The sequence below is a fragment of the Scardinius erythrophthalmus genome, assembly GCF_964197995.2.
Source record: "Scardinius erythrophthalmus genome assembly, chromosome: 2".
Lineage (NCBI taxonomy): Eukaryota > Metazoa > Chordata > Actinopteri > Cypriniformes > Leuciscidae > Scardinius > Scardinius erythrophthalmus.
In genome coordinates this window covers 55,281,248-55,305,244 of record NC_138222.1, presented here as the reverse complement: position 1 = coordinate 55,305,244, position 23,997 = coordinate 55,281,248, and the positions used below count along the sequence as shown (strand labels likewise).

General features: G+C 38.4%; 2 protein-coding genes across 4 annotated transcripts; one reads left to right on the top strand and one right to left on the bottom strand.

Moving 5' to 3' along the window:
• Nucleotides 1-1,242: 1,242 nt before the first annotated feature.
• casp23 (caspase 23, apoptosis-related cysteine peptidase) lies at nucleotides 1,243-17,919 on the bottom strand. Of its 3 annotated transcripts, XR_014029252.1 has the most exons (12): nucleotides 17,691-17,919; nucleotides 17,407-17,466; nucleotides 17,210-17,280; nucleotides 16,955-17,128; nucleotides 15,347-15,526; nucleotides 15,183-15,251; nucleotides 14,759-14,932; nucleotides 2,944-3,187; nucleotides 2,695-2,796; nucleotides 2,477-2,506; nucleotides 2,224-2,333; nucleotides 1,263-2,054 (listed from the first exon to the last, which is right to left on the bottom strand). XR_014029252.1 is itself a non-coding variant. In XM_081353965.1 (11 exons), the coding sequence occupies exons 1-11, from the start codon at nucleotides 17,764-17,766 to the stop codon at nucleotides 1,959-1,961; spliced, it is 1,356 nt and encodes a 451-aa protein (XP_081210091.1). In that variant the 5' UTR covers nucleotides 17,767-17,915; the 3' UTR covers nucleotides 1,243-1,958. The 3 variants fall into 3 exon arrangements, 2 of the variants coding, with proteins under 2 accessions (XP_081210091.1, XP_081210092.1); XM_081353965.1 differs by lacking the exon at nucleotides 2,477-2,506 and having other exon boundaries at nucleotides 1,243-2,054; nucleotides 17,691-17,915; XM_081353966.1 differs by lacking the exons at nucleotides 2,477-2,506; nucleotides 17,210-17,280 and having other exon boundaries at nucleotides 1,243-2,054; nucleotides 17,691-17,915.
• On the top strand, nucleotides 17,811-23,949 carry oxa1l (OXA1L mitochondrial inner membrane protein). The gene is made up of 10 exons (XM_081353954.1): nucleotides 17,811-18,090; nucleotides 19,344-19,478; nucleotides 19,692-19,989; nucleotides 20,110-20,253; nucleotides 20,451-20,536; nucleotides 20,666-20,830; nucleotides 21,106-21,210; nucleotides 21,303-21,465; nucleotides 23,141-23,221; nucleotides 23,678-23,949. Exons 1-10 carry the CDS (start codon nucleotides 17,914-17,916, stop codon nucleotides 23,797-23,799), a joined length of 1,476 nt encoding a protein of 491 aa, XP_081210080.1. The 5' UTR covers nucleotides 17,811-17,913; the 3' UTR covers nucleotides 23,800-23,949.
• Nucleotides 23,950-23,997: the final 48 nt, after the last annotated feature.

Genomic DNA, 23,997 nt, shown 5'->3' with positions numbered 1-23,997 from the left:
TGACTTATAAAGCCCTAAACGGCTTAGTTCCAGTCTATTTAACGGATCTTCTATCGCCCTATAATCCATCGCGCTCTTTAAGGTCACTAAATTCGAGGCTTTTGGTCATACCTAGGATATCTAGGTCCACCAAAGGAGGGAAAGCATTTTCACATTTAGCACCAAAACTCTGGAATAGTCTTCCGGATACTGTTCGTTGCTCAGACTCGCTCTCCCAGTTTAAAACTAGATTAAAGACGCATCTTTTCAGCCAGGCATTCATATAATACTTTTAATTCTACAGTTAAATCCGACCTCTAGTTCATAAACGCCAGAGGAGAACTGGCCCCCGACTGAGCCCGGGTTCTCCCAAGGTTTTTTTTTCTCCATTAGGTCACCTGATGGAGTTTTTCGGTTCCTTGCCACTGTTGCCTTTGGCTTGCTCAGTTGGGGATATTTGGGGATATTTAATTTAATTAATCAATCAACGATACTATTGATCAGCATTACCGAACGTAGACGTTCCACTAGAAACAAACATTGATGTATTGTTCTAATTTATTACTGTGAAGCTGCTTTGATACAACCTGTGTTGTGAAAAGCGCTATATAAATAAACTTGACTTGACTTGACTTTCATATTTCCATAAGAGTGCTACATTTGATCACTAAATTAATGTCAGACATTTTTAAAGAGAAGTTGTTTTCATGGTGAAACCTCCAAACATTTGGTATCTCTAAAAAGCCCTGAATGTGCTCTTTACAGGACACCCAGATTGTGACGTGTGGTGTCAGAGAAATTCATTAAAATATAACAAAAGTCTATTCCTGGGTCCCAGGAGGATATAAAAGTTACCTATTTAATTTTCATCGAACAGTTAGATTATGCATTCCAACAATCAATGCATTGCCCACTTCACAGTGAATCAGAACACTTACAGTAAATGGTCTTTATTCCTCTTAAGAGAAGAAATCTTTTACGGTTGTGGAGACAAAAATCTCAGAACTCGTTTTTTATTTTAGTTATACATTCTCTTTTTTGACTGATTTTATTTTATTTAGTATTAGATCCCTCACAGGGAGAGATGTATGGCTTTTGCTGTGGACAAATTTCACATCTCCTCCGGTGAAATATAGTTTGCCTAAACAGTATTTTTTTCATAGCAATTATTCACAAAAAAATAGCTATATTCTAGCTGTATTCAGACACTCCATAACATATTGGTACATTACAAAAAAAACATAAAACAAGCAAATATTTAGTGAGTTGACAAAGCCTTCATTCAAGTGCATCTGATGCTTTATTTGAGAGATACTGAGGTTGTTTTTCACCTAAAGCAAAGCATTTCTAACCTTCAATGCCTCATTCCATCTGTGTAAAATACATTCAAAAATTGATAACATGGCCTCCCAGATTTAGTGCACATACATTTCAGGGATCAAAGTGTTGCTGGCAGGAAATCCAACTTTACAGCCGAGCAGTTACAAGAAATTATACCTGAAATCTGCCAGCAGATTTAGCAAAGAGACAGGTCAACATACAATACAATACAACACAATACAAATGTATGAATGTATGCATATGTAATTTAAAATGAACAATGAAATAAATTAAATTTGGTAAATACAGTAGGCTATGTTCACAATTCAGTACATCTAGCTGCTTTCATGATTTTTCTGATGGTCATAATATTTTGTTTTATAGGCTACATAATATTTCAATATCAGCCCCCTTTTTTCAATAATTTAAATATTTACAAATATTTGTGTAAAATAGAAGAATTTATTAAAAAAAAAAAATCTCTAGTGCCCGAGTCGAGCTTCAAGATAGACAACAAGCTAAATCTGTTTATCATACTCATGAATTATATGAACATGCAAGCTGATTTAAATGTGATACATTTTTCTCCAAACATGATAAAGATGCATACATCATGTTTCTAATATAAAAAGGAGAGCAGAAGTTGTAGGTTGCAGGTTTTACAACCCTGGAAAGAGGTAGACTTTATTAGATAATGTTGTTCTTTCTATGCATGGCATCTGATCTCCATGTGTCTCCTTAAACTTCTTAAGGACCTGTTTCAAAAATAAAAATAAACAATTCACCTAACCACACATTATAACATATATTAAAAAATGTTATTCTAAGCCTGTTTGTATTCAACTGGTTAGAGCAATACAAACTGACACACAAAGTTTATGTCTACAGATTTGATGTCTTTCTTGCTAACGAATGTGACTTTGCCTTTCTGAAGAGCTCCATGATGTCGTCCTGGCAGGCGTGCTCATTAAATATTTCCACAATGGTTTGGATGAAACGTGTGCCTTTCTCTTTGTTTCTATAGGACACCGTGTCTGTATAAAAAATATAAAAAATTACGACAAACAGTGTGTGTGTGTGTGTGTGTGTGTGTGTGTGTGTGTGTGTGTGTGTGTGACTGATCCTCACTGCTTGCAAAACAAATAACACATCTTAAAATTAAGATCTTATAAATTACCTTGCTACACCAGAAGTTGGCGACAAGTGACTGTTAAAAAAATTATTTACCATTTAATCATTCATTCAAGAGATTTGTTTACAATGATTCATAGTAATGAAGCAAGTGAAGACTTTATGAGTGAGTCATTGAATCATTCATTCAAGAGAATTAAAAAAATATAATTCAAATTAATTTGATATTTTTAAAAAGTATCAAACTGAGGAAATATTATTTACCTGGAGTACAGGACATCAGGCAGCAGAAGTCTTTTTCACGGTGCTCTTTTCTTCTCCTGTGTCTTGGCACACTATCCTGGACATCTACACTGCCGTCTTCACCTATAACGTAAGGGAATCATTTGTCAAAGCATGTTGCTACACCAGTGCTCAGAACTGGATGGGTCTCTAACCAATAAAAAATTCGGACATTTTGATCAGTAGAGTTTAAATCTACTTTATTTTCTACCATAATGTTTAGTAACTCACCGCCCCTACACGCCTGGATGAGGATGATTTTTGGCTTGTCCCGCAATCCAGCACAGTTTGGAGTGTTCAAGCTATTAAAAATTTCCTCTCTTGGGAGAATGTCCTCTTCATCATCACTGCTGAGGGAATCAAAAACTCCACAGATTCCACTGGCATCTCCGTGCGACATCAACACCACAAAGCAGCTGTCCGACTGGTCATGTTCCTCGCGCCGGGCGAAGTCTCGCATGGCTGCACGCATGCCCTGAACATCAAACCATCAATATCTTTAAAGGGACAGTACACCAAAAAATGAAAACACTGTCATTAATTACTCACCCTCATGTCATTTCAAACCCATACGCCTTTCGTTCTGAAGATTTTTTTGATGAAATCTGAGAGATTTCTGAGTATGATTTCTAACATACTTGAGCTTCTGTTTACCACAACTAATGTGTGCCTTCATGAGTGTTTATGTGAATAAAAGCCTAAACTCAATCTGTTCATCATATAAATCGATCGAGTCTTTTCAGAAAATTTTGGTCTAAACTCAAATCATATGGATTATTTTTACGATCTCTTTATAAACCTTTTGAAGCATCAAAGTGGTAATAATAATAATAATAATTAAAGCTGCAAGCAGCATTTATCGGGGTTCAAGCATTTAAGGCCTTTAAGCACATAAGCATTTAAGACATTAAGTTTTATTTGTAAAGCTTTTAACCACTGAAATAATAGATGGAAAAGACCATTTACAGCCAAAACAGGCAATTTACCATAGGAAATATATGGTTTTCAAAGCTTTTTAACAGTTATAGCGCCACCTATCGTACGATCTTCATGAAATTTTACATGCTTGTTTAGACTGTTATGGTACATATGCTCACCAATTTTTGTGAAGTTCTGAGTTTTCGTTTAGGATTTATAGGCTTTTAAATGCATTTTGCCACGCCCATTTTCATTATGACCCAATATACCCATGCGAAAAATGCTAAAGTTGAACTTTTTTTTGATAATTATTGATCTAGAGAGTCCAGAGAATTACCCTAGACTGGTTTTGTTCCGATCGGGCAAAAAACCTAGGACTAGTTCGCAAAAGTAGGTTTTTAACATAATTGCGAATATTTAATGAACGGTTTGATTGACAGCAATGGTTCTTGAGGCAAAGTTGTTCAGCATGAGCAGATCTATCAAATGATATGCATTTTGTGACAATAAGTGTAACACCACGTGATTACAGAGCCATAAAACTCGTTAGCGCCAACTAGTGGCCGATTTCTTTCAAAATTCTTACAGACCTCTAGGGCCATGAGTTGAACATGCCCATCGAGTATCGTTCCGATCGGCCTCCGTTAACCTTGTCTAATAGGTGCTCAAATTTCATTGGTCGATGGCTGTCATGTTTTTCGAGGTACGCCAATGTCCTCATAGACATACATGGCACCTTGGACCAAGACACTGCATACCAATTTTCAAGTCAATCGGACAAACGGTCACGTGGTCATAGCCCTTTTCATGTTTTTTTCATGTTATAGCGCCACCATGTGATCAATCGTCGAAATTTTTTTACTATGACCCCAAATTGAACTCATACACATGTGTACCAAGTTTGGTGAAGATATCTCATTTCCTTTTCGAGTTATAGCCATTTTAGTAAAATAGGCTCCTCCCACAACATTAATTTATCACCCGCTAGCGACCAGGAATCGAAATTTCGACTTTTTTTCGATAATTATTGATCTTCAGACTCCAAAGAACATTTCTGCACTGGTTTGGTTCCGATCGGGCGAAAAACCAGGGACTAGTTCGCAAAAGTAGGTTTTTGACAAAATTCAAAATGGCGGAAAAATTTGCATACCTGAAATAAAATCGGAGATATACGTTTTGACCTTCAGGCGTCCAGCTTTCCAATGATATAGGACACTTGAGTCTACGACATACGGTCTAGGAGTTATGAGCAGTTTCGCGCTTTTGGTCGCTATAGCGCCACCTATGGGCCAATCTGGGTCATACTTTGATAGGTTCTCCCCAAATTGAGGACTACCATTTGGCCAAGTTTCAAGGTTCCAGCTCTTACGGTTTGGGCTGCACGATGCGTTTTAGGGGAGAATAATAATAATAATTAAAGCTGCAAGCAGCATTTATCGGGGTTCAAGCATTTAAGGCCTTTAGGCACATAAGCATTTAAGACATTAAGATTTATTTAGAAAGCTTTTAACCACTGAAATAATAGATGGAAAAGTCCATTTACAGCCAATACAGGCAATTTACCATAGGAAATATGTGTTTTTTAAAGCTTTTTAACAGTTATAGCACCATCTATAGTCCGATCTCCATGAAATTTTGCATGCTTGTTAATGATGTTATGGCACATAAGCTCACCAATTTTCGTGAAGTTCTGAGTTTTTGTTTAGGATTTATAGGCTTTTGAGTGCATTTTGCCACGCCCATTTTCTTTATGACCCAATATACCCATGCGAAAAATGCAAAAGTTCAACTTTTTTTTGATAATTATTGATCTTGAGAGTCCATAGAATTGTCCTAGACTCGTTTGGTTCTGATCGGGCGAAAAACCTAGGACTAGTTCGCAAAAGTAGGTTTTTAACATAATTACGAATATTTAATGAACGGTTTGATTGACAGCAATGGTTCTTGAGGCAAAGTTGTTCAACAAGAGAAGATCTATCAAATGGTATGCATTTTGTGACAATAAGTGTAACACCACGTGATTACAGAGCCATAAAACTCGTTAGCGCCAACTAGTGGCCGATTTCTTTTAAAATTCTTACAGACCTCTAGGGCCATGAGTCGAACATGCCCACCGAGTTTCGTTCCGATAGGCCTCCGTTAACCTTGTCTAATAGGTGCTCAAACTTCATTGGCCGATGGCGGCCATGTTTTTTGAGATACACCAATGTCCTCATAGACATACATGGCACCTTGGACCAAGACACTGCATACCAATTTTCAAGTCAATCGGACTAACGGTCAGGTGGTTATAGCCTGTTTTATGTTTTTTTCATGTTATAGCGCCACCATGTGACCAATCGCCGCGATTTTTTTACCGTGACCTCATATTGACGTCTTACACATGTGTACCAGGTTTGGTTAAAATACCTCTTTTACTTCTGGAGTTATAGCCATTTTAGTAAAATAGGCTCCTCCCACAACGTTAATTTTGCACCCCCTAGCGACCGTGAATCGAAATTTCAACTTTTTTTTGATAATTATTGATATTCAGACTCCAGAGAACAATTCTGCACTGGTTTGGTTCCGATCGGGCAAAAAACCAGGGACTAGTTCGCAAAAGTAGATTTTCGACAAAATTCAAAATGGCGGAAAATCTATCATGGCGGAAATAAAATCGGAGATATACGTTTTGTTCGTCAGGCGTCCAGCTTTCCAATGATATAAGACACTTGAGTCTATGACTTACGGTCTAGGAGTTATGAGCAGTTTCGCGCTTTTGGTTGCTATAGCGCCACCTATGGGCCAATCGGGGTCATAATTTGATAACCTCTCCTCGATTTTTGTACTACCATATGGCAAAGTTTCAAAGCTCTAGCCCTTACGGTTTGGGCTGCACGATGCGTTTTACGGCAGAATAATAATAATAATAATAATAATAAAAATCAGCACAATTACAATAGGGTTTCAGCACTTCGTGCTTGAACCCCTAATAATAATAATAAAAATCAGCACAATTACAATAGGGTTTCAGCACTTCGTGCTTGAACCCCTAATAATAATTAAAGCTGCAAGCAGCATTTATCGGGGTTCAAGCATTTAAGGCCTTTAGGCACATAAGCATTTAAGACATTAAGATTTATTTAGAAAGCTTTTAACCACTGAAATAATAGATGGAAAAGTCCATTTACAGCCAATACAGGCAATTTACCATAGGAAATATGTGTTTTTTAAAGCTTTTTAACAGTTATAGCACCATCTATAGTCCGATCTCCATGAAATTTTGCATGCTTGTTAATGATGTTATGGCACATAAGCTCACCAATTTTCGTGAAGTTCTGAGTTTTTGTTTAGGATTTATAGGCTTTTGAGTGCATTTTGCCACGCCCATTTTCTTTATGACCCAATATACCCATGCGAAAAATGCAAAAGTTCAACTTTTTTTTGATAATTATTGATCTTGAGAGTCCATAGAATTGTCCTAGACTCGTTTGGTTCTGATCGGGCGAAAAACCTAGGACTAGTTCGCAAAAGTAGGTTTTTAACATAATTATGAATATTTAATGAACGGTTTGATTGACAGCAATGGTTCTTGAGGCAAAGTTGTTCAACAAGAGGAGATCTATCAAATGGTATGCATTTTGTGACAATAAGTGTAACACCACGTGATTACAGAGCCATAAAACTCGTTAGCGCCAACTAGTGGCTGATTTCTTTTAAAATTCTTACAGACCTCTAGGGCCATGAGTCGAACATGCCCACCGAGTTTCGTTCCGATAGGCCTCCGTTAACCTTGTCTAATAGGTGCTCAAACTTCATTGGCCGATGGCGGCCATGTTTTTTGAGATACACCAATGTCCTCATAGACATACATGGCACCTTGGACCAAGACACTGCATACCAATTTTCAAGTCAATCGGACTAACGGTCAGGTGGTTATAGCCTGTTTTATGTTTTTTTCATGTTATAGCGCCACCATGTGACCAATCGCCGCGATTTTTTTACCGTGACCTCATATTGACGTCTTACACATGTGTACCAGGTTTGGTTAAAATACCTCTTTTACTTCTGGAGTTATAGCCATTTTAGTAAAATAGGCTCCTCCCACAACGTTAATTTTGCACCCCCTAGCGACCGTGAATCGAAATTTCAACTTTTTTTTGATAATTATTGATATTCAGACTCCAGAGAACAATTCTGCACTGGTTTGGTTCCGATCGGGCAAAAAACCAGGGACTAGTTCGCAAAAGTAGATTTTCGACAAAATTCAAAATGGCGGAAAATCTATCATGGCGGAAATAAAATCGGAGATATACGTTTTGTTCGTCAGGCGTCCAGCTTTCCAATGATATAAGACACTTGAGTCTATGACTTACGGTCTAGGAGTTATGAGCAGTTTCGCGCTTTTGGTTGCTATAGCGCCACCTATGGGCCAATCGGGGTCATAATTTGATAACCTCTCCTCGATTTTTGTACTACCATATGGCAAAGTTTCAAAGCTCTAGCCCTTACGGTTTGGGCTGCACGATGCGTTTTACGGCAGAATAATAATAATAATAATAATAATAAAAATCAGCACAATTACAATAGGGTTTCAGCACTTCGTGCTTGAACCCCTAATTAAAGCTGCAAGCAGCATTTATCGGGGTTCAAGCATTTAAGGCCTTTAGGCACATAAGCATTTAAGACATTAAGATTTATTTAGAAAGCTTTTAACCACTGAAATAATAGATGGAAAAGTCCATTTACAGCCAATACAGGCAATTTACCATAGGAAATATGTGTTTTTTAAAGCTTTTTAACAGTTATAGCACCATCTATAGTCCGATCTCCATGAAATTTTGCATGCTTGTTAATGATGTTATGGCACATAAGCTCACCAATTTTCGTGAAGTTCTGAGTTTTTGTTTAGGATTTATAGGCTTTTGAGTGCATTTTGCCACGCCCATTTTCTTTATGACCCAATATACCCATGCGAAAAATGCAAAAGTTCAACTTTTTTTTGATAATTATTGATCTTGAGAGTCCATAGAATTGTCCTAGACTCGTTTGGTTCTGATCGGGCGAAAAACCTAGGACTAGTTCGCAAAAGTAGGTTTTTAACATAATTACGAATATTTAATGAACGGTTTGATTGACAGCAATGGTTCTTGAGGCAAAGTTGTTCAACAAGAGGAGATCTATCAAATGGTATGCATTTTGTGACAATAAGTGTAACACCACGTGATTACAGAGCCATAAAACTCGTTAGCGCCAACTAGTGGCCGATTTCTTTTAAAATTCTTACAGACCTCTAGGGCCATGAGTCGAACATGCCCACCGAGTTTCGTTCCGATAGGCCTCCGTTAACCTTGTCTAATAGGTGCTCAAACTTCATTGGCCGATGGCGGCCATGTTTTTTGAGATACACCAATGTCCTCATAGACATACATGGCACCTTGGACCAAGACACTGCATACCAATTTTCAAGTCAATCGGACTAACGGTCAGGTGGTTATAGCCTGTTTTATGTTTTTTTCATGTTATAGCGCCACCATGTGACCAATCGCCGCGATTTTTTTACCGTGACCTCATATTGACGTCTTACACATGTGTACCAGGTTTGGTTAAAATACCTCTTTTACTTCTGGAGTTATAGCCATTTTAGTAAAATAGGCTCCTCCCACAACGTTAATTTTGCACCCCCTAGCGACCGTGAATCGAAATTTCAACTTTTTTTTGATAATTATTGATATTCAGACTCCAGAGAACAATTCTGCACTGGTTTGGTTCCGATCGGGCAAAAAACCAGGGACTAGTTCGCAAAAGTAGATTTTCGACAAAATTCAAAATGGCGGAAAATCTATCATGGCGGAAATAAAATCGGAGATATACGTTTTGTTCGTCAGGCGTCCAGCTTTCCAATGATATAAGACACTTGAGTCTATGACTTACGGTCTAGGAGTTATGAGCAGTTTCGCGCTTTTGGTTGCTATAGCGCCACCTATGGGCCAATCGGGGTCATAATTTGATAACCTCTCCTCGATTTTTGTACTACCATATGGCAAAGTTTCAAAGCTCTAGCCCTTACGGTTTGGGCTGCACGATGCGTTTTACGGCAGAATAATAATAATAATAATAATTAAAGCTGCAAGCAGCATTTATCGGGGTTCAAGCATTTAAGGCCTTTAAGCACATAAGCATTTAAGACATTAAGTTTTATTTGTAAAGCTTTTAACCACTGAAATAATAGATGGAAAAGACCATTTACAGCCAAAACAGGCAATTTACCATAGGAAATATATGGTTTTCAAAGCTTTTTAACAGTTATAGCGCCACCTATCGTACGATCTTCATGAAATTTTACATGCTTGTTTAGACTGTTATGGTACATATGCTCACCAATTTTTGTGAAGTTCTGAGTTTTCGTTTAGGATTTATAGGCTTTTAAATGCATTTTGCCACGCCCATTTTCATTATGACCCAATATACCCATGCGAAAAATGCTAAAGTTGAACTTTTTTTTGATAATTATTGATCTAGAGAGTCCAGAGAATTACCCTAGACTGGTTTTGTTCCGATCGGGCAAAAAACCTAGGACTAGTTCGCAAAAGTAGGTTTTTAACATAATTGCGAATATTTAATGAACGGTTTGATTGACAGCAATGGTTCTTGAGGCAAAGTTGTTCAGCATGAGCAGATCTATCAAATGATATGCATTTTGTGACAATAAGTGTAACACCACGTGATTACAGAGCCATAAAACTCGTTAGCGCCAACTAGTGGCCGATTTCTTTCAAAATTCTTACAGACCTCTAGGGCCATGAGTTGAACATGCCCATCGAGTATCGTTCCGATCGGCCTCCGTTAACCTTGTCTAATAGGTGCTCAAATTTCATTGGTCGATGGCTGTCATGTTTTTCGAGGTACGCCAATGTCCTCATAGACATACATGGCACCTTGGACCAAGACACTGCATACCAATTTTCAAGTCAATCGGACAAACGGTCACGTGGTCATAGCCCTTTTCATGTTTTTTTCATGTTATAGCGCCACCATGTGATCAATCGTCGAAATTTTTTTACTATGACCCCAAATTGAACTCATACACATGTGTACCAAGTTTGGTGAAGATATCTCATTTCCTTTTCGAGTTATAGCCATTTTAGTAAAATAGGCTCCTCCCACAACATTAATTTATCACCCGCTAGCGACCAGGAATCGAAATTTCGACTTTTTTTCGATAATTATTGATCTTCAGACTCCAAAGAACATTTCTGCACTGGTTTGGTTCCGATCGGGCGAAAAACCAGGGACTAGTTCGCAAAAGTAGGTTTTTGACTAAATTCAAAATGGCGGAAAAATTTGCATACCTGAAATAAAATCGGAGATATACGTTTTGACCTTCAGGCGTCCAGCTTTCCAATGATATAGGACACTTGAGTCTACGACATACGGTCTAGGAGTTATGAGCAGTTTCGCGCTTTTGGTCGCTATAGCGCCACCTATGGGCCAATCTGGGTCATACTTTGATAGGTTCTCCCCAAATTGAGGACTACCATTTGGCCAAGTTTCAAGGTTCCAGCTCTTACGGTTTGGGCTGCACGATGCGTTTTAGGGGAGAATAATAATAATAATAATAATAAAAATCAGTACAATTACAATAGGGTTTCAGCACTTCGTGCTTGAACCCCTAATAATAAAAATCAGCACAATTACAATAGGGTTTCAGCACTTCGTGCTTGAACCCCTAATAATAATAAAAATCAGTACAATTACAATAGGGTTTCAGCACTTCGTGCTTGAACCCCTAATAAGTTTTATTTATATAGCGCCTTTCCAGAGCTCAAGGACACTTTACAATAGACAAACAACGAGGCAGTTGACAAAGACAGCAGACAGAACAACAGTAGGCAGTTGAGAGTGCAAGTACAGTAAGTGAAAAATGGGTAGATGGGGAGGCAATCAGCATAATACAGACAGATATAACTTTGAAAAAAAAAATAAAAAAAAAAAAAATAAATAAATAAAATAAAAAAATAATAATAATTAAGAATTATAACATTCAGAAAATAGGTGAGTTTTGAGCATGGATTTGAATTCAGAGATAGTGTCAACAGAACAGAGTGATCGGGGGAGAGAGTTCCACATTTTGGGCGCAACAACACTGAATGATCTGCCCCCCATTGAAGCAAGACGATGCCGAGGGACGACGAGAAGGCTAGAATCAGCGGATCGTAAAGAGCGAGTCGGGGTGTAGGGGAGAAGCAGGTTACAGAGATAGGGGGGAGCCAGGCCGTGCAGAGACTTAAAAGTGAGAAGGAGAATTTTGAATTTGATACGGTAAGCCACAGGAAGCCAGTGAAGATCGTGCAGAATTGGGGTAATATGTGCAGAACGCTTGGTGTGGGTGAGTAGTCTGGCAGCAGAGTTTTGAATGTATTGTAATTTGGAAATGGAGCTAGCTGATAGGCCAATGAAAAGTGCATTGCAGTAATCGAGACGTGAGGTGACAAATGCATGGATGACATTTTCAGCATCTGAGATACTGATAAAGGGACGGAGCTGAGCGATACGACGTAAATGAAAGAATGCCAATTTAGTGATAGAATTAATGTGAGAGTGGAAAGATAGATTGGAATCGAAAATTACACCAAGATTTTTAATAGTACTAGATGGTTTGATAAGAGAGCCAGCGATCTCACAGGTGAAGTTTGTAGGAATTTTTTTAGTGAGTGACGGAGGTCCAGTGAAAATAATCTCAGTTTTGTCCATGTTAAGTTTTAGAAAATTTGAATGAAGCCAATCTTTTATTTCATGTACACAAGCAGAGATTTTGTCAGTTGTGAGAGATAAAGTAGATGTACAGGTAGTATATAATTGAATGTCGTCAGCGTAAAAATGATAATTAAAACCATGACGGCGGAGGATCTGACCAAGAGGTATTATATAGATTATGAATAACAATGGCCCAAGAACGGATCCCTGAGGGACACCTTGCTTCAGGGGGACAGTAGGTGAGCGAAAATTCTGAAGTGAAATGTAGAACAGTCTGTCAGAGAGATAGGAGGAAAACCAGGAAAGAGCAGCACCAGAAATACCCACATCCGAAAGGCGAGAAATGAGTAGTTGATGGGAGACCGTATCGAAGGCAGAGCTGAGGTCAAGCAGCAGGAGCATAGACAGAGAACCAGAGTCACCAGAGAGAAGCAGATCATTCAGTACCTTAACTAGTGCAGTTTCAGTACTATGCAAAGGGCGAAAACCAGACTGAAAAGGATCAAAAAGATTATTTTCAACTAGAAAAGACTGAAGCTGGGAGGCAACAGTACTTTCTAGTAATTTAGCTATGAAGGGGAGATTTGAAATGGGACGATAATTAGATAAAACTGAGGGATCAAGGTTGGGTTTCTTGAGAACAGGGGTAACAGCTGCAGTTTTGAGTGACAGAGGAAATGAAGCAGAGGTAAGAGATGCATTGATGAAGTGAGAGATAGGTGCAGCAATAGCTGAATGGCAACGTTTCAGAAGAGTAGTAGGAGCAGGGTCAAGATGACAAGATGAAGGGTTGGATTTCAAGATTAACTCAGAGACAGAAGAAGGAGTAGACAGAGAAAAGAAAGACAGGGATTGACCAGGTTGATTCGGCAGATAACTAATGTTCGTAGCATCATTAAAGAGGCACTGGTTTACGGCATCTGTCTTTTCTAGCAAGTAAGTCAAGAATGAAGTGCAAAGTTCATCAGAAGCTAGAGCAACATGAGATGGAGGTTTGGTGAGTTTATTTATTGTGTTAAATAATGCTTTTGGCCTGTTACTTGATTTATTAATTGTAGCAGATACAAAACTGGAACGAGCCAGGTTCAGGGCCGATTTGTACTTTTTGATATGCTCAGTAAATGCCAAATGGTGAACAGTCAGGCCAGTTTTCCTGTAGTAACGCTCAAGCCGTCTACCAGTGGCCTTTAAGATACGGAGCTCAGGAGTGTACCAAGGAGACGAATGTGTGGAAGGGACACTTCTGGTCTTGACAGGAGCATGCTTATCGAAGATATCCGCGATTATGGTGTTATAGTTAGATAGTATCAGTGAGGCTGAAGAGATATCAAAGACATCAGAGAGATTAGATGAGGAAACGGAGGTACAAAATAATGCAGTATCAACAGCTTTGAGATTGCGGTAAGATATGACTGTTGTAGAACAATTCTTAAGCATAGGCAGGCTGAGGCTAAAATCAAGAAATTTATGATCAGAAATACCAGTGTCAGTAGAAGTGATGGAGGAGATATTGGCCCTTGATGTACAGATCAAATCAAGGGTGTGACCACGGGAATGAGTGGGAAAATTAACATGCTGAGTCAGATGCTGAGTCAAGACCACCCCCTTTACCATGGGGTCGCGGTCTGGACAGATAATTATATCCATCTGGCGTAAGTAGATTTAACTGTAGAAAATCTTCGGGAACTTGCCAAGTTTCAGTAAGAAGAAAAATGTCAAGGTTATTGTCAGTGATCATTTCATTGAGATAAGGGGCTTTGTCCGAAATTGATCGACAGTTCAAAAGTGCAAAGTGATGATGCGATGGATTCAAATTAGGTGTGTGTTGCAGATCGCTATCAGTGAGATAGATCAGAGAACGCTGAATGGTGGGACCGGCAGGCAGTTGTCTAGGCATGGAAGATAGTCTATTGTTGGTCCAGATGCAAGGAGGAGCATCAGTCTTTGAACAGAAGGAACTCAAGAGTGTGCGCCGCGAACGGTGTATGTATCTTGGGCGACGGAGAATCCCTAGTCTCTGGCAGTATTCATACGTCACCGAATCAAGACGCGGGCGGCAGTTAAAGGCCCTCAGTTGTGATGTAGAATATTCAATATCCATCACAGATGTAAGACAAAAAATAATGCAGAGGAAAAAAGAAAAAAATGTTTTTGCACAAGGCATGTTGAAGTTGCGTAACTGTCGATGGAGGGACAGAAAGCTCTCAGATTTCATCAAAAAGATCTTCATTTGTTCCAAAGATGAACGAAAGTCTTACGGGTTTGGAACGACATGAATTTTAATTTTTGGGTGAACTATCCCTTTAATAAAAAAAAAAAAAAAAAAGTTTGGTTCTTGGCTCAAGTAAATTAAACAAGTTGTCCTATTTGGCCTAGAGACACTTGTACGCACCTGTGCAGTGAGGTCTCTGAGTGTCACCACAGTGTAACCCAGACCCTTAAGCAGGATCTCCATACTCAGTTCATCCTGGTCTGCCCCGGTCCTGTCATCTATGTGTTTAAACTCAACATTGTTGATGAGCAGTGCCAGGCGTTTTCTGTCAGATTTGTCTTTCATTGGGTAAATCTTGACAAAGAAGAGGAAGAAGAATTCACAAACATATTTTCTTAATTTGCACATAATATACCGTACAAGCATAAAGAATAATACAATAAAAAATACAAAAATATAGAGTACATTCCCACATCCTCAAGACAATTACCACAATATTGTGTTTCTTAATTGTTTCAATGCTACTATTTATATATGAATTTATTTATTCATATATATATATATATATATGTGTGTGTGTGTGTTGTATTATTCTAGCACTTACCTCTTCTCCCGCTTCAAGCTTTTCTCTTTTAATCTCGGGTTTGCATGGCTTAAGAGGATTTAAAGTTCTCTGTTCAAATGCAACAAAATGTTTATTAAAATAATTTTAATATAAGATTAAATAAAATCATTTCATTTCTGTGGTCAAATTATGATTTTATTTACTGCTTTCTGTCCACAGCCATTATTGCCACACTGCACAGTATTATTGGCCGGCCCCTTCCATTCCCTCCGGCAGTTCCAGCAGAAGTAGTAAGTCCGTTTCAGGTTGGCCGTGCAGATAGTGCAGTTTACACACAGGTTACTTCGATCTCGTCTTTCCACATGAGACTGACACCCTGGACACTGCAGTAATGACAAACAGATTCATTTGGACTGTTGTGTTAAATCTTTTATATACGCTGCAGATTCACAAATCCTCATGTGGAGAACCCCTATCCTAAAATTTAAAAGGCAGTTTTATATAATACTGTGGAAAAGTAATATTATAAATGTGTTGATTACATTACATTGCGATTTTTAGTTCTGTACTGTTAGCCTATATTAAAGTGAAAGAGAAAGTGACATACTCTGAATTTGTCCTCTGCATTTAACCCATCTAAGTTTAGGAGCAGTGAGTAGGCTAGTGAACTCACACACACACACACACACACACACACACACACACACACACACACACACACACACTGCAAACCGTGGACACACACACCAGGGCTGCGTTCCAGTCCACTTTTAGACACGCACTTGCGAACTTGATAATTAGATGGGATCTGCGGTGATGTCACAATCGTGTTGCATTGTGGTATATGGAGCTGCCTGAAGTGTACATGTGAAGTAGACTCGCTCCCTCTGTCAAAATCGAGGGAGCGAGGGTCTGTCCATATAAACTTCCCTCATCCACTTCGTGAAGTGGAACGCACTTCAAAATGGCGGCAGGGATTCCCCCGAGGGGAAGTGCTTAGGGAAGTGCACTAGTGCGTGTCTGAAAGTGGACTGGAACACAGCCCTGGAGCAGTTGGCAGCCATTATGCTGTGGCTCCAGGGGAGTGATTAGGGGTTAGGTGTTTTGCTCAAGGACACCTCAGTCTTAAAATTTCCTGCCAGTATTGAGAATCAAACCCACAACCTTCGGGTCACCAGTCTGACTTTCCAACCATTAGGCCACTACTACGTTATTTTTTTACGACAATGTTATTTTTAAATTATTTTTTACTAATTTTATTTATATTATTCAATTTATTACTTTTATTCAGTTACTTAGCCTAGTTTAATCTTTTATTATATATTTTTTTAAAATAATTTTTCACACAGCTTTTCTCTAAACTTTTCCACAAACTCCCTCTCTTGCAGCCCCCTGGAGCGAGGTCCCCGGACCCTAGTGTGAAAAAAAAACCTGGTGGTGTAAAGGCCTGATTGGTTCACACCAAGAAGGATAACTATGAAGACAGCTAACTTAATATTAGCGTCCACACTAGCGTTTGATATCGTTCTGTTTATTCTAGGTTTTGTCTACTGTCGCTTTAAATGCTCGAGCTCTTTAAAGAAGGATGGATTATGATTGGCTGTTAATGTTTTTATCACTCATCCGCTGAAAAAAAAAATCATTCAGAAAGTGATAACGATATCGTTCCTCTCTGCCGTCATCGTTACACTTGTGGTGTCGACTTATATTTAACACGATTTTTAGAATTATATCTTTATCATTAGTATCGTCCTTGGTGTGAACTGACCTTAAGAAATATGCATGCAAACAGACAAATTGAATTATCTTACAGCTTTAAAGTCAAACAGCCTTTTAGCAGCAAGTAAAGCGAGGTTCTCCTCTAAGAATTCCCGTTGTTTGTCTGTCAGTGGTATCAGCCGACCGATTTCCTGATAAGAGAGCTTTGAGCCACAGGTTTTCCTCTGAACATCATTAAAACCAGGGCAGAAAAATTCGGTCATTTTCTAAAAGACAAGAAACAGAACATAAAATGGTAGCATAGTTGTCAGTAAATAAACAATATAAACATTGTCACAGGGACCAACCTGTTTAAGATAATACTTGAACCAAGCCACAACATAGTCTGCTGGCATTTGATGACCACATGGCAATGCGACTGATAACAAAAAAATAATTTACTTAAAAACGTGATGAAGTAGCCTACATACATAAAGTAAATGTTGAAATCACACTTTTCTGTCATAATGCTGATGTATTTGATTAATTAATGATGATAACTCACCAGAGTCCACTCTTTCAGAAGATGAATGTACTTCGGAAAAATGATGTTGTTTCTGTATATCTGGATTTCAAAAACAATAAAACATATTTTTGTGTTTTGTTGTTTCCCCTTAATCTTCCGTTTAAAATCAATATCCGTTTCACTTTCGGTTTTTCCGTGATTGTTTTTAACTTTCTATTATTTAATTTAATCAAATTATCTTAATCTTTCATTTTAATTATTAGTTTTATCATACACATAAAAAGTCTAAAATGGGAAAAACAAATGTAAAAAAGTCAGATTACTCAAGTTTTTGAGGACATTTGCAACCACGGCGTCCTCTTCCAAATCTTCCTCCCAGTTATCCACGTCTTCCGTCATTTTTAACGTTTAAAATGTAGTTAGATCTCTTTCCTATGTTATACTACACGAGCGAAAAAAGTCTCTCATGTTGTTCCTCAGGTAGATCGGTTGCTCTTTTTTTCAGTCTATGGCTAGAATGCCATGCAGATGTGCGGTTTCGTTTGAATGGGGGCGGAGCGGAAACGCGTTGTCCCTTTGCGCTCACCGTACAATGCGTTCTTTCGATCCAAGATGGCTGCGCTCAGGGGTCGAGTGGTTACTGAATGTCTTACAACATGTATGTTTCGACAAAAAAGCACAGCGAGCATTTCTACTCTTCCTATTGCTCTGACAGGGAATAAGGTGAGTGGCGTTTTGTACATTGACAATTCGCTCCCCAAAGTACTCAAAAACGTTGTACTTCACATGACATGACTTTGACAGAAGCTAAATAGCATAGCTGAGGTTGTGTAGTTTAGAGCGGGTATTAATGTCTCTTGACATCTTCAAAACATTTTAAAATGAAGCTGTTAAAACATCAGGATTAATGTTCACATTGAAACCATTTGTTGATTGGTTGATAAATTAATGTTGCCTGGTAACAAGGTGTCATGATCAGGGTTATTTGGTGAGATTATAAATACATTTAATTTGTGTTACATATATTTTTGTGTCAGAATTTGTATTATGTACATTTCTTGTAGAAAAACAGCGTCGTCATGTGACTGATAACTCATTTTCTTTACAATTTGTCTTACAGTTTAGATCAGTGGTTCTTAACCAGGGGCCCTTAGCGAACTTCCAAGGGCACCGCAGCTGGATGACTTATTCATATAATACTATAATATATAATTCATATATTAATAAATGTAATATATTAGTATTTAATTTTTATGATCGATTTGAATTAAAATGTAAAAAACAAACATAATATGAAATACCCTAAGACAGAATACCATTACAACCACATAGCAACACCCCTTGAAACCACACAGAAACACCATAGCAAACAGCATGGCCTTAACTTCTTCAAACTCAAAACTTTAAAACTACTTTCAAACTTTTTTTGCCAATCTATCTCAAACCAACATCAAAGTTTCTCTACCAACTTTTTAATCTAGTTTTTATTGAAGAACGTGGAACTTCTGGAATCACAAAATGAGTTGTGGTTAATTTGCCTGTGCTGACACTCCCAGTTTCTATTAATAATATTTTATAGTTTGTCAAATATGGGGTCTTTGAAAATAGTGTTGGACAGTGGGGGCTTTCAAGTCAAAAAGGTTGAGAACCACTGGCTTAGATATTCAAGAAAAGGTTATTTTTCAAAACTCTTATTTATTTGTTTGTTCGTTTATTTATAAATTCTTTTTCTCCTTTTTTGCATTTCGCCTCCGCCTTGCTTTGTACAAATCTAGTTAGTATCATTCTACTCTACAATATCTCTCGCATCAAAATAATTGTGATGTTCTTCATTTGTAAGTTGCATTATATAATATTGTCTACTAAAAATGAATAAATGTAAATATCCTGAACAGCCTGTTGTTTATTGCATTTTTAAAAAGGTCTTTGTTTGATAGTGCAATCTGACATTTTTCCTGACTCCCATCTTGTTGCAGTGGTTTGTACCGAGATCACATCTTCACACTGGCAGAGGGAGTAGGGGTCCTCTAGTTAGGGCACTTCTTGGGTGTCCCAATCATGGCCAGTTCCTGCTGGTCAGTGCCGTGGCAGTCAGACACAACAGCTCGCAGGTGGGTTGCTCCAAAGGAATTTTCTTTTAGTGGCAAAGTGTTTCTACTACTGCCATATACACTGCCCGGGCCAAAAAAGGTTGCTGTTTGGGTTTAAATCGGCAAATGCTTTAGAGTCTACGATCGGATCGTTATTGGAGTGATTATTGGGAATTGTCTATTGACTATTGTGGTTGATTTTCAACTGCTCAAATATTTTATTTTTATTTACAGTCGATAGAAGCAGCTCAGAGCTTGTCGACTCCAAGTGAAACGGCAGACGCTGCTCTATCTGTCCCAGTCTCCATCCCAAGTCTTGCTGCTGACCCCGCCCCCGCAGTCACACCACCAATCACAGAGCAAGTGGCCGAGGCTCCTCTCACGGCATTGGATGTTCTGCAGGGAGCTGGAGCTGAAGCCAGCCTATCAGAGCTCGGCCTGTGCAGCGCCACACCTGTGGGCCTGATCCAGAATCTGCTGGAGTTTATGCATGTTGGCATTGGGCTGCCATGGTGGGGGGCCATTGTTGCAGGTAGATTTGTGCATCTTTGTTTATAAATTAGGCAGAATTAGGAATTCTATCTGTCTGTCTATCTATCCATCCATTTGTCTGTCTGTTTTTTTACCATAACGACCTGTCTGTTTTCCTCAGGCACCATTGTTGCCCGGTGTCTTGTGTTCCCGGTCATTGTAAAGGGACAGAGAGAGGCAGCCAAACTGAACAACGTCATGCCAGAAATGACAAAACTCACCAACCGCATGAATGAAGCCAAGCAGAGCGGTAACAAATTTGATTGTAAGTGTCTCATCTTTCTAAACCGTATTCTCCTTTATATATTTGAGTGTGTAAATGGTCTTATCTCATGCATTGCTTCTTTTTTCTTTCCTCTGGTGTTCTCTAATTTGTTCTCTCATTCTAGTCTCCAACTTTTTAGTAGTGGATTATTTTTTATTATTATTTTTAATTAAGAGGAATTAATTTCCTTTCTTCAGTTTCAAAGGCATATACTGACTTGATGATGTTTCAGAAGAAACATGACGTGAACCCTTTGCGTGGGTTCCTAGTGCCCTTGGTACAGGTCAGTTACCGTCAATGCTTCATTCTTATGAGCATCTGTTCGCTGTTTAGTCTTCAAGGTCAAGTTACTTGGATAATCAGCTGCTGTTTAGTAGTCATATATTTAACTTTTTATCTCTGTCCTCTTCAGGCTCCAATCTTCGTCTCTTTCTTCATTGCCTTGCGTAAGATGGCTGATCTCCCTGTACCAAGTTTGCAGACTGGCGGCCTCTGGTGGTTCACAGATCTAACCGCATCTGATCCATTTTACATTCTCCCCATTGCCGTGACTGGCACTATGTTTGCCATCTTAGAGGTACATTAGTTAATAAAAAGAAATAATTTACTAACCGTAAAGTAATTCCAAAACTGTTTATTTCTGTTACGGTACAAGAGGCTCTTTTTAATTCAGTGAGCCAGGGATAAAAGTCACCATATGATCACTTTTGCATTTTCTATTTTTTAAACTATTAGATTTGTTTTGTATCTTACATAAAGCTGCTGATTTGGAATTTAGCCATGGTTTGTGTGGACTATATTAATGACAGCCACATTTTTGAGGCATTGCAACCATTTCAAATGTGTTTTTAGTTGGGAGCTGAATCTGGTGTAGACAATCCCAATCTGAGGGCCATGAAGACCGTCTTCAGGGTCATGCCCTTTGTTATCCTCCCTCTGACGATTCACTTCCCCACGGTTAGTCTCCCGCACTCTCTCGCCACACAGTATTTGTGAAGGGATCGGCCTTCTCTTGTCATGCTGTGTCATGTGGTCTGTGTGTTTTACAGGCGGTGTTTACCTACTGGATGACCTCTAACCTCTTCTCGCTGGGTCAGGTGGCCCTGCTGAGGCACCCGACAGTGAGACAGAAGCTTAACATCCCAGAACGCATCACACACCCACCTTCAGCTCTGCCTATGAACGAAGGTTTCATAGAAAGCATCAAGAAAGGTGTGGATGGATTTAAGAACATTCTTTCTAAGGATTTTTCAGTCATCAAAGTCTTTATTAATATTTCGAATTAGCTTTTTTATTTTTAAGGTCAAGTTTTAGTTTAGTTTTACTATATATATATGCACTGTGCATTTTTTGATATTTAGCTTTATTTTTATTTCCATTTTAGTACTTCAACTTAAACTTATCTGACAGCTGGTATTTGCAAGTGTAAATAGCAAGAAAAAGTTTTTTTTGGCACAGTGCAAATAGTGTTAAATGCTGTCTATGTACTATATCTTTGCACCTCTTTGCATCTCTATATTTACTACATCTTTGCAGTGCATTGTAGTATATTATAGATCTATATATTATGATATATAGATCATTAGATAAATATAATACTTTGTCCATAAAATGCATAACATAATTTGTCCCTTAAGCCCAGCCCTAAACCTACTTCTAACCCTAGCTGTTAAACACAAGTATTCCCATTACTAAATAATATATTTTCTTCATTTTAATTTAAAAATAAACACATCTCAGTGCTGGTATGCAATGGGAAAATGGAGAGGAATGAGTTCGGGAAAAGGTGGATAATGAACTTTGGTCGGTCGCATCAAAAACTAACGCCACTTACCTTACTCACTGATCCTGTTATCAACGGCATTTCTTTTGCAATTTTGTCTGACACAATCATACAATGGTGCGTAGAGTTAGTAGCCTCTGCCAACAACATGAGCTATTTGCTCTTGGTGTAAATAGACATTTAATATCAAATTGTATTTATTTCCGTTATTTAATTTTAGCTAATTTTATTAATAAACAAAAACTAATATTTATATTTTATATTTATATTTCAGCCTCATTTCAATTACCGAAAATGCTGTTCCGTCGTTTTTGGTCGTGTCTACACCTGGTATTAAGATGCGTTTTGGTCGATCGGACGACTATAAATACAGGTGTAAACGGTCTAAACATTTTGAGCTTGTCCACTTTCAATCTCCTCCAGAGTTCGTCGAAAACGCATTAGACTGGATTGATTTCGTAGTGTAAATGCTCATGTGGTCGAATGTTTTCAAACAGCCACAAAAGACCGTCTACTCTCCACTACTGATCTAATGCATGAACATTATGGGAAGAGCTCTTGCCAGACGGGTTTAAACTTTGTCGGCTGGAGACCCAAGTTTGGTTTGAAGAAGAAAAATGTACCTAGCACAATGTTCTCTCACCATTCCTGATTTCTAACACACACACAGCGTTCAGTGTGATCTTACAGCTGTCAGAGCAGAAATGAAAGCTCTGTATGTTCGTCTCCAGTCACATTTGTATGTAAATTGCGTGAGCTTATTTCATCCATTAGATTAATAGATCTGAAAAACCCCATATATATAACATATATGTATATATACATATATATAACCCCATAGACCCTCCCCTCGAAGAAATCAGGACAGAAGTGGTTGAAAGCGGACAAAAGAGACAGATTAAAACACCAGGTGTAAACGGGAATGTGTCTCCCTCGTCCACTTGTGATCCGAACGACCAAAACGTATCTTAATACCAGCTGTAAACAGGACCTTAGTTGTAGTTCACAAGAACAACACTGTTCTGTATCCGAATCTTCTCTCCTGGTCTTGTCCTTTTGCCTGTCTTATTCTCTATATGATGTTTCTGTGTCTGTTCACCTCAGGATGGAAGAATGCCCAGTTGGCTCAGCAGCTGGAGGAGAGAGACAGGAGAATTAAAGGACACCTGGATATGGCAGCCAAAGGTGAGGATTTGCTCTCCATAGCTCAGTTTCAAAACCTACTGAAATGTCTTAACCATCTAATGCCTACAAAACCTTTCAAAAGTTAGGGGTCAGTAAGATTTTTTGTAATGTTTTTGAAATATATATCTTATGCCCCCCAAAGGGGCATTTATTTGATCAAAAATACAGTAAAAACAGTAATATATTTTTTAATATTGTTACAATTTAAAATACCGGTTTTCTATTGTGATATATTTTAAAATGTAATTTTTTTCTGTGATCAAAGCTGAATTTTCAGCATCATTACTGTGTCTCATGATCCTTCAGAAATCATTTTATGCTGATTTGTTGCTCAAGCAACATTTCTTCTTATTATCAATGTTGAAAACTGTTGTGCCGCTTAAAGCTGGGGTAGGCAATGTTTATACAGATGATGCTTGCCGTTCACATTTGTCGTTTATTCCTGCACTTTCCAAGGTCCTCTAAGGCAGACTTTTACCCACAACCCCCTTCAGCAGTCAGCAGCACCAATGTCAACAGGAAAATCGAGTAGTCCAAAGGAAGACAAGAAGAGGCCCTGGGAAGAGACGATTGGCTAACACTTCGATGAATAATTTTGTGATCGCTTTGTACATATATGTATTGAGAAGGACTACGGGATGGGTAGAAATATTAAGATTAAATATGACATTTGATGAAGAGGTGTTGTGCTGTTTTCATGCCATTAAAGAGCAATCTTATTGCCTTCCCACCCTCTCTATTCATTTACAGTCTGCTGAAGTGCTGTTTGCATTCAT

What these genes read in the sequence shown, in the direction of transcription:
- casp23 (XM_081353965.1), bottom strand. Translation starts at nt 17,766, where the DNA reads ATGACGGAAGACGTGGATAACTGGGAGGAAGATTTGGAAGAGGACGCC. An exon ending in TCAAGTATTATCTTAAACAG is followed by an intron (nt 17,129 to 17,209) that starts GTTGGTCCCTGT and finishes CTTGTCTTTTAG; the next exon opens with AAAATGACCGAATTTTTCTG. An exon ending in GGCTGTTTGACTTTAAAGCT is followed by an intron (nt 15,527 to 16,954) that starts GTAAGATAATTC and finishes TCATTACTGCAG; the next exon opens with TGTCCAGGGTGTCAGTCTCA.
- oxa1l (XM_081353954.1), top strand. Translation starts at nt 17,914, where the DNA reads ATGGGGGCGGAGCGGAAACGCGTTGTCCCTTTGCGCTCACCGTACAAT. An exon ending in TCAGACACAACAGCTCGCAG is followed by an intron (nt 19,479 to 19,691) that starts GTGGGTTGCTCC and finishes TTTTATTTACAG; the next exon opens with TCGATAGAAGCAGCTCAGAG. An exon ending in TGACGATTCACTTCCCCACG is followed by an intron (nt 21,211 to 21,302) that starts GTTAGTCTCCCG and finishes TGTGTTTTACAG; the next exon opens with GCGGTGTTTACCTACTGGAT.